At 35.4% G+C, this 10,178-nt stretch overlaps 2 protein-coding genes across 2 annotated transcripts in view; one reads left to right on the forward strand and one right to left on the reverse strand.

Annotated features, from left to right (window-relative positions):
- CBR4 (carbonyl reductase 4) overlaps positions 1 to 10,178 on the forward strand; it is a 104,660-nt gene that overhangs the window by 75,915 nt on the left and 18,567 nt on the right. The window lies entirely within an intron of this gene.
- PALLD (palladin, cytoskeletal associated protein) overlaps positions 1 to 10,178 on the reverse strand; it is a 355,442-nt gene that overhangs the window by 15,991 nt on the left and 329,273 nt on the right. Inside the window, exons 11-14 of the mRNA XM_011360286.2 lie at positions 9,274 to 9,372; positions 8,495 to 8,545; positions 7,086 to 7,307; positions 3,481 to 3,630 (exon numbers count right to left, since the gene is read on the reverse strand). Coding sequence (XP_011358588.1) covers positions 3,481 to 3,630; positions 7,086 to 7,307; positions 8,495 to 8,545; positions 9,274 to 9,372 — 522 coding nt within the window. The remainder of the gene's footprint in view (positions 1 to 3,480; positions 3,631 to 7,085; positions 7,308 to 8,494; positions 8,546 to 9,273; positions 9,373 to 10,178) is intronic.

The raw sequence follows: 10,178 nt of genomic DNA on the forward strand, positions 1-10,178 counted from the left end.
AAAAAAAAAAAAAGGTACTTTTAGTCCCACCCTGTTTAATTAGAATATTAGGTGGATCAGCTAACCTTGAGAGACAGTTGGAATTCCAGACATTAGGAACTGTTCTGGTTATTGTGACCTCCGGGGTTCTATGTACTGTTTGCTCCCTCAGAGCAGTAATATCACTGCTTCAACCACAGGTGAAACGGGATATTTTGTTAGAAGGGCTCTGCTTTTGGCTATCTGCTGTAAACTGGTCCACTTCTCACTTTTTTGTCTTCTCTTCCCAGGGAGGGTTAGCCACGGGGCGGACCTGGGATTTGGTGCACTGGGGCCTGGAATGAGGGCATTGACAGCTCTTTTGGGCCTTCTCTTGGCCCCGGGTGTGCTGGGAGCAGAGAGCAGCTTCCCAGCTTCATGTGTGGCTCCTGTCAGCTGTGCTGTGGGTGTGACCTGTTCTCCAGCCCACAGCTGTGGCAGTTGTGGCACAGCCACATCTGCTGCCTAACTCCTTTCCCATGGGGGTGGTAAAAAGGAAAAGCCAGGAGGTCAGAAGACCACACACTAGCAACATGCTGGGTAGAAATTCTAACAGTACTGTGGGAGCGGAACACCTAGAAACAGAACTGATCCTTTACATCCTGATTCCACAGGCTTCTGCCAACTCTTTGGGCTGCTGCTCTAAAACAGGGCTATTAAGGTCTTTGAATGAAAAGAATGTCAGTAACTAGCATTTGCCGAAAGCATGTTATGTGCCAGATTAACTGAGTGCTTTACATTTATTATTTAAATCCATATTATTCTCATTGCATAGATGAGGAAACAGGAACAGAGGTCGAGTGACTTGTTAAAGGTCACATAGGTTGTGAGTGGCAGAGCTAGAGCCTCAATTCAGATCTGCCTGAAGCCAAAGTCCATGCTCTTCACCCTTGAACTATGCCTTCCAGGCTTTTCAGTATCAATATTGCTCTACAATTCGGTCTGTGTTGTGCCATTTCTTTCCTTTGATTTCTATCCCTTTCTCCTTTGCTTTGTTTACTGAGGGGATCTTCAGCAGCCCTTCTTTATCTAGTGACTTCATCACAGCTTGTAAGTAGTTTAAATGGTTAGAGACCACTAACCCTTAAGGCTGGCCCGCTGTCTCAACTCTGCTCACTGCCACTAGCCACGAACAGAACTTTTCCACATGTGAAAATACATTAGTATAATGTAAAGACTAGAAGCAGACTCCTAATCACAGTTTTACATTTTTGTTCTATAAAATTGCTTACTCTAGTAACAGTTTAAAACTTTTGCCAAAGAGAAATACCTCGAAATCAATAGGATCCCAGTACTGGCATGTGTTTAAGAAGCACAGTTAATTCTGTCTCCATAATGCAGCCCAGCCTTTCTAGGGGAAAAAGGAATAAAGAACCCAACATGAAGAAAAATTTTGGATTTTGATGAGTTGGCCACTGTTTTTTTTTGTAGGCAAAAAACTGAAAATTGCAATTTGCTAACAGTCAAGGAAACAAAGAAAATAGTAAGAAAAAACAGCTCCCTTAAATACATTTTAATGCTTATTTGGGTTCTTGTTTGGTATAACCTTTTAGTAAAGGCAGTGATTTTGACTGTTTTTCAAGGTGACGATAATGTATTCACTGATTGAAAAATCAGAACCTCAAGAAGGTCCATTATTAACATGGAAACTGTTTGCCAACAGTGGAGTTTTCTGTGCTCTATCATGACCTGATTTGTGGATAATTTGAGTTTCATCCTAATGTTTATAATATTGCAGAAATATATCTATACAACAATGTACTATTACGATAGGATGAACATTGTACAAACTTTCAAAAGTTTGTAAGCTTTGCAAAAATTATTTGTATAATTTTCTAACACTTAATATTTCCTTCAAAAGAAACAATGAAAAATGTAATGCTATAAATAGATCAGAGATTTTAAAAAGATAACTTCAGGACAATCTTCATTAGTTATATAATAAAATTATTAACTTTAGCTTTTTTTTAAAAAAAACAAACAAACATGTTATTTACAAAACTTTTGCAGATTTTGTGAAATTCTCTTGTCACACAGTAATCTTAAAGCACAAAACCACTTCTCATTGTGCCCCCTATACCCAGCATAGTGTGTAAAATATAAAAGATACTAAATGAAAAATAATTTGCAGTCTTGAAATAGGAACATGATACTAGGCAGCTGCCTATTAAATTCTAAGTATTCAATTGATTTTTTTTTTTGACCCTAAATATAAGGAGAAAAACAAGAGAAAACATTTGGATGGAAACAAACAAAAATCCTGAATGCTACACAGTAGTCCCCCGCCCCTTATCTGAGGGGGATATGTTCCAAGAACCCAGTGGATGCCTGAAACCTCGGATAATACCAAATACTACATAGAGGATGTTTTTTTCTATACATACACACCTATGATAAAGTTTAATTAAAAATTAGGCACAGTAAGAGATAAGCAACAATAATAGAATAATTACAACAATACACTGTAATAATATTTATGTGAATGTTTTCTCTCTCTTTCAAAGTATCTTATTGTATGGTACATAGAGCCTGGACAAAGGGATGATTCACATCCTGGGAAGGAGGGCCCAAGATTTCATCATGCTACTCAGAATGTCACACGATTTAAAAGCTGTGAATTGTTAATTTCTAGAATTTTCCATTTAATACTTCTGGCCCGTGGCTGACCACTTGTAACTGATACCATGGAAAGCAAAACTGTACACAAGAGGGGAATGCAATATATGGGCACTATCAAAATTATAATTTGTCGACATTATTTCAATTCCACTGAATTAAGTATATATATATTTCTTTTAAATATTTTACTTTTTTTTCCTACTATAGCATATATACTCAACTTATTATCCTTTTCTCCTTCAGACTTCTCTCAATGATATTAATTTATTTTTATTTTGTTTTTATTTTTATTTTTGGCTTATTTTAATGTCTCAAGACTTTGTCCTCTCCACCACTGCAACCTCGTTACCTACATAATAGGTGTACATATTAAGCCCTCAACATTTGTGGGGAAAATGCACATCTGCACCTGAATTATTTATGCAAAAAACACCTGGTGGAATAAATACTCCTGAAATAAAGAAGTTTTCTACCCTCTAAACCCCAGGAAAATAGTTTCAAGTCAAAGAAGTACGATTCTACCTTTTAAAAAATTACTCTGTCCAAAGAAATGCCTGTAAATACTATACAGCTGACCCTTGAATGTGGGGGTTAGGGGGGGTGCTGACTCTCCCCACATACAGTAGAAAATCTTCATATAACAAACAATTAACATATTTTATGTATTATATACTATGTTCTTTCTATAAAGTAAGCTAGAGAAAAAAAACATTAAGAAAATTGTAAGGAAGAGAAAATACATTTACAGTATTTATTGGAAAAAACCCACATATAAGTGGATCCATGCAGTACACAAGGGTCAACTGTACACAGAGCTGAAGCAAGACCTATACCCTTCTTTACCTGAGGGTTTGCAGCCATAATCGTGTAATTCCCATCATCGTCTAGGGTGGAGGCCGTGGTATGGAGAGAGCAGGTCCCATTAAGATCTCTTTGAATGGTGTAGTGATCATTCTTCAGAGAGATCTGCTTTCCATCTTTAAACCAGTAGATCTGTGAAAGGAAACAAAGATTAAAAATTAAGGATATGTATATATAGTACTACTCTATTTGAGGGATTAATAAATAATAATTGTGTGGTCTGCAGAGCTGAATTTTCATGTTAAATGTTAAACGGAACAACTGAATAGGAAATTGATTTTTGAGTAAAAAAAAGTAAGTAACAAACAAGTTTAGTATATCTTTTAAAAATATATATTATTTAAATTCATGTTATTTACATGTAGGGATCTATATCGAATGCTGACAGTAATTATTTTCAAGGTGTCATTATAGGTATTTTTCTTTTTGCTTCTATTTTCAAATGAACTGAATTAAAATGTATTACTTGTAAAGTGAAGGTTAAAAGGTTATTTTAGAAAACAAAAACAGACGCCAAACTCTAATCATTCTGCTGAATTGTGTAGGCAAATAAAACAGAGTGGTCAGGAAGGAAGCAAGAGTTAGGGGTTGGTGGCAGGTAGAACTCTACTGCTTTAATTCTGGATCAAGGAACATATGATCAAAGGTTGAAAGTTTGTCAGCTCTTCCCACTATGTTAAAGAAAACACAGTAGTATTTAAATATATAATTTTCAAATAATATTTTAACTTGAATAGAAAATTAAATGTGAAAGATAAAGAATCTTGATTAAATAAAAAAAAATTTTAATGGTTAAACTACCTCTTCTATAGGTCCTCTTTCTTTCCCTCACCTTTATACAGATCACTTTCATGATTTAGTATTATTTTTGATTTAGTTTGTGAACTGCACAGTTGAAAGATAGGGCCACATGATGAATTGCAGTGCCCACAGCCCTAATATGTTTGAGATGCTGAATTAAGGCCTGCATCAACCCACCTCCAGACTTACCATTAGTGAAGAAAATAAATCACCCAGTTTTTAAGCCTCAACAACTCCTTTGTTGTCAGTTTTCTTCCTTGCAACCAAAAGCATTCCTAACTGATCTCTAACAGAAGAAACCTACTTTAGAGCCTTCAGTTTTTAAAATGAACTTTTTCCTTGATATAAAGCAATATGCAAATTGAGACTACAACTGGCATTCAAATTAAACTCTGTCAAAGCCTTTGAATCTGAAAAACACCCATTTCTAAGGTAGGAAAAGGCCTGAAACATACAGCACCAAATAAGCACATGAATAATCAGGGTCTGACTGCTGTAACTATTTTCACCCCTATTTTTCAATTAGCTTCAAATTTACAGAAACTATATTAATCTCCAGAACCTAAAAATTAATCAACTAGATTAATAACTTTTAATTCTAAAAAATTAAATTATGTAAAGCATGTTACTTGATAATTATCATACTCTTCTTAGTGGTTTAATGATTTCTGATGGAACACAGCAGCTGTGGTTAGTATACGATTTTTTCCTTTTGCATCCTGCTACTATGCTCGTTCTTCAGAATTCTTTCTTTCCTTTATCATATATATATTTTTTGCCTCCATTATACTTGAAAACACTTTCAAATGAGAATTGAGAGAGAGTTCCAAATTTTACAAGACTGCTACTGGAGAAGGAAGGGGAGTGTACAAGAAACGAAAACGGTGCATTAGAAATTCTTTTCAGTTTTCTCAGAACAAGCATGTCAAAGGCAGAATAAATTTTTTTAAAAAACAATCTAAAAAAGGGATATATTTTTTAAAAAAATGGATATTCCATACTTGAATAATCTCAATATAACTTATATAACATGTGCAGAAGAAAAAATTCTTCAGTAAACCCAAGAGGGAAGAAAAAGAATGGCAATGAGAAAAGGAGGGAATGGAAGAGCAAAGGAAGGAAGAAGAAGAAAATCTAATGAAAAGTTCTAAAAAAAATTAAGCCTTTTAAAGCTATAAAACATTTATATTTGTAGTGGAAAAAAAATAGTTATATTAAGAACAACAGCCCATCTTCAAGTGAGCATAATATGCTTTAAGGACAGGAATCAATAATATTAGGATTTCATCAATGACTTTTTAAGTCTTGAGTAAGATTTAAAAATAATGTGGGATCTTTTTGTGACTATTTTGGAAGTTCAAGATATAATTTGTTGAGTTTCATTCATAAGCTGCAAATTTATTTTTAATAACATGCATTTTTGGTGCCATGTTTGTGAATACACAGCAATTATCCAAATTATGCCAAGAATGTAATAAAGAGGTTTTCTGTAACAACTTTATTTAAAAGTCTCATTTTATTAGGAGGTGGATATGGGTTTGAAAATTTAAGTCTGTTCTCTTTGCCCTGTTTCCCTGACCGTGGGACTGGAGTTCAGTTTTAGGGAAAGATTATGATGGTCAAACTTACCTTACCAAAAAGACAAAATGATACACGGAACAACAGCATCAACGTGGAAGTTTCAGTTGACGGTATGTCCCTTTCCCTCGTTCTGTCTGATTCTCATTTCAGCTCTTTCATGCCACTGTTAAGCTTTTAATTTCATGAGTATATTTTTCATTTCTGTATGCTTATTTTACAAATTTGCCTTGTCTTTGGTACTATCTTATATCATTAAAATTTCTATTCCTTTAAAAATTCATTCTAATATTGTTATTTTATAGTCTCCTTAAGATTGTTCATTATTGTGTGATACCTGGGCTTCTATTTCCCTGTTTCTTGTGCTATTAATTGTCCTGTTATTTCCTCATAATGGTTTGCAAGTTTGTACTGGGAACTCAGTTTTCCAAACTGTGAAAGTGTCCTATGGGGCAATTTTTGTTTGCTTTTACCAGAAACCCAACGATTTTTATCATCCTGGACTAAATTTCCTATTAATTTCTCAGCATTTGGCTCCATATCATGTGTTAGTGTAAATCTGACGTCTCAGTTTCTTGTGGGTGTCTTTTGCATCCTTCACTGCTCTGCTGGGCTGGTGAGAAGTCACTGCTGTCTCCCCTTTGAACATGGGGAAACTCTCTATCAGCCTGTGTGTCTGTAGGGAGAGGGCGCCCAGCAGGTCAGCCTGCTCCTCCTGAGCCTCAAATGCTCCTTTGATTATCCTTTTCAGCAGTATTCCCACCCCACCCCACAGCCCTCTGTAAACACAGGAAGTCTTGGTTTTGTAGATTGAAGTTCCGAAGTTCTTCCAATCAGTGGCAAGCATACTTTTCTATGTGGTACAGAGCACAGGGTTCATGTTCAAGCTTGGCCACTCAAGCTAGCTCTCTCACCCTGGTAAAGTTAATATCAATGAGTAAATGATGCAGGTGTATGAAAAGTTCCTCGTCAATTATTTATTATTCTATTCTACTCTGTTCAAACTCAAATTCCGCCCCTGTTCCACACTTATCGGTTTCCAGTGCCTCCTGCAGGTGACCCTGAACCTACAGTACTTCAAACATTTCACATTGTGGGTATTGAGGAGGGTAGTCTGTATCTCTTCCTCCTACCACACGTGATATATTTTGGAAGCTAAAATCTTCCTCAGAAAATATGAGTCTTAAAATGTCTTGTTTTCAGCTCACCTTTGGCTTTGGATTCCCAATCACTCTGCATGTGAAAGTTACAGGCATTCCCTCAAAGATTTTGTAATGTTTCAGCTTCATCTCAAAGAACGGTGCCACTCCATTTTCCACAGGCACATTCCCATATTGAACTTCATCACCTGATTCATCCACAGGAGACCTTTCTAGCCTGTATTCTATTTCACTGATGAGTCTCTGTTCACAGCTGGAGACTTTGTATTCCTGTATTAAACAGAGCAAGGTCATGTTAACAACCTCCATCCCTGTGTTACAGTGTGTCATGAGTCTTATCCCGTCTTCAATAAGGCACTAAGAATATTTTTACCACTGAGCTTAAAAACAAATTTCAGCCAAATTCAATTCCATATGAAACAAAAAACATCTGTAAGTATATATGATATTTCAAATGGTCTTCATTGAAAAAACCTCCCCGAAAAACTATGAAGATGAATTTCTTTCTCTTGTCTTGGGGTAAGGGGAGGAAGGGCGAACAGGAGCAGTGAGAAAAAAAGCAATGGCAATATATTCCTGAACTATTCATGAAAATAAAAGCATGATGGAACACTTTCTTCTCTGGAGGGTAAAAGCTGATGCAGGGTGGTGCATTCCTCCAGAAGGACAATAACAGTACATGTGGCAAGCAGCTGCAATATTACATAGCATTTTGTCAAACAATGGGAAAAATGGTACCAAGGTTTTTTTGTTGTTGTTATTTTTGTTTGTTTGTTTTCCCATTCTAAACAATCCTCAGTCACATAGCCTCTGGAGTCCTCCTCAGCTCTGCAGCTATTAAGAACAATTTTCCACCCTCTTTGAAAGAAAAATAGGATTGATAGTCCAGTCAAAATGTTGATTAGAAAAACAAAAGCAAAGTAAAGACTTCATCATCATCCTATGGTGTTAAGGTTGATCCTATAGTCACTGGCTTACGAAGTATAGTAAAGACAAGGCAGCCCACTATAAAATATCTTCTACTTATAGTAAATAAAAGATTGTTTTAACTAGGCTTTCTCTTAAAAGAATCGGCCTTAAAAAAAAAAATATCTGTTGGCTTAAGGGAAAAAGAATACTATTAATAAAACTGTAAAAAATATACAAGTTTTGTTTTGTCTAATTACCATCAAATTAATGTTTACAAATAGCACTTTTTCCCTAGAAAGGTATAACAATAAGTAACATTTCACAATTTACAGTTCAGAGTATCCACTAATGACAATCAAATTCAAGTTTATAAAAAATCACATTGCGATAATTTTGTTCATCTGATGTTAAATGAAATTAGACACTGTCACAGAATTTATAATTCATATGTGGCAGTAAAGATATAGATACACAGGTTAACTAGGAAGAACATAAGAAAATAGATACAGTGAAAAGACTGAAAAGAAAAGAAAGGTGAAAAGCTTAACCTTTTGACCATCCAGAAGACTCCCTACAGAAGCATGAGGAGCCCCAATTTCCTGTAATGGTAGAAAAAGAGAAGTGAAGACTAATAACAGAAATAGTAAAATTCTAGTAGGATTTCTAGTTTTCTCTAAGTATTTGTGGTAGCTATATTTAACACAGAAAAAAATTCAGATATTGAAGGCAGATCCACATCTCAATAGACATGAGAAAGAGTTTACTTGATTCTTTAAACTTGTTTTTTGAATACGGAGACTACATCTGGAAATTCTAAACAGAAGCAGTTGCGATTAAAAGACAGCTGACATCAAATCCCTGAAGTGACTTTTTTGGTGGTAGAGGGAAACAGAAATAGCATATAAGTGAAGGAAAATAAAGACAGTATTTTCTGCACATAGATATTTTACTTAGACTAGATATTAAGAATATAATTGGAAACAGTCACTAGCTATTTTAAAAAATGTCAGAGAAGATAGTTTCTCCACACAAAACTATTTTGCATTGAAGCTCAGAACAGAAAAAAAACAAAGATACTTAAAAGGAGAATAAATTGACCAATAAGACAAAAAGAACAGATATCACTGACTGAAATAATTCTATCAGTAATTTAACACAATGTCTGACACATAGAATGTGCTCAATAAATATAAATAAAATAATGCTTTTCTTTGACTTGCACTCTACTTTCCACAAAATTGATCCCAAGAAGAGTGTCCATAAAGAGTATGGGGAGAGGAGACACAGTGATTTTTATTTTTCTAAGAAGTCGAGAGGAACATAGTACCTGATTAGCTGTTTCTTCTTCTGGCTCCTGAATATTAAAGACAGTTGCACTGTCAGCACCTAGTAGCCGACGAGCCATTCTTTCTTCGTATGTTAACCTCTGAAAAAAGATAAAAAATACAAAATTAGAAGAATCACAAATATGTACCGCCTCATGAAAAAGAAAACAAACATGAATTTTGGTGTTTTCTGTAACCATTTTCTCTCCTTCAGATACCAGGTACGTGAAAGGAATCTTGCTTCAGTCGTCCTGCCTCTCTCACCTCCCCTTCTGGCCCTAGTGGCCTAATCGAGTGTTGGGAAAAGGGGTTACTAATCTTCAGAGCCACCAACTGATATAGCACAAATTTAAGGTGATAAAATAAGCAACAAGGCAGAAAACACCTAGAAAATACATGTCATATACTTACCCTTAATAAATATTTAGATCAAGTAGCAGTGCTTTGGGGGCCTCACCTCTAAGAGCATTTTCCTAGCCTATAGGAAAAATATATTCACATAGGTGAATATAGACAATTATAATAATCTACAGAGAAGGACTGCACATGGCCAAGCTAGCAAAAGGACTATGAAAGATACTTGCCAATGGTAATAGCCCCAATTCATGACTCTACTTAGAGGAAAACTGCTTGTTCATCAGGCAAAATAAGTGGTAATGTTTCTGCATCTAGCACCAGCACTTTGGCCAAAACCATTTTTGGTAGGCCATTCTCATTTAAAAGAAATGCCAACATTTTTGTTCTGTCTATTGGGCTTATTCCTGCTCTTGAGTGTTGGTTCTAAAACGCCTTAGAATTATAGGTCTGGGAGGAAATTTCAGAGACCACTTGCCCCATTGGGGCATTTTACCAACAAGTGTTTGATTGGAAATAGAGAATAATGAGTAAGGCAGAATCTAAAAAAAAA

This window comes from Pteropus vampyrus, unplaced genomic scaffold (assembly GCF_000151845.1).
Source record: "Pteropus vampyrus isolate Shadow unplaced genomic scaffold, Pvam_2.0 Scaffold53, whole genome shotgun sequence".
Lineage (NCBI taxonomy): Eukaryota > Metazoa > Chordata > Mammalia > Chiroptera > Pteropodidae > Pteropus > Pteropus vampyrus.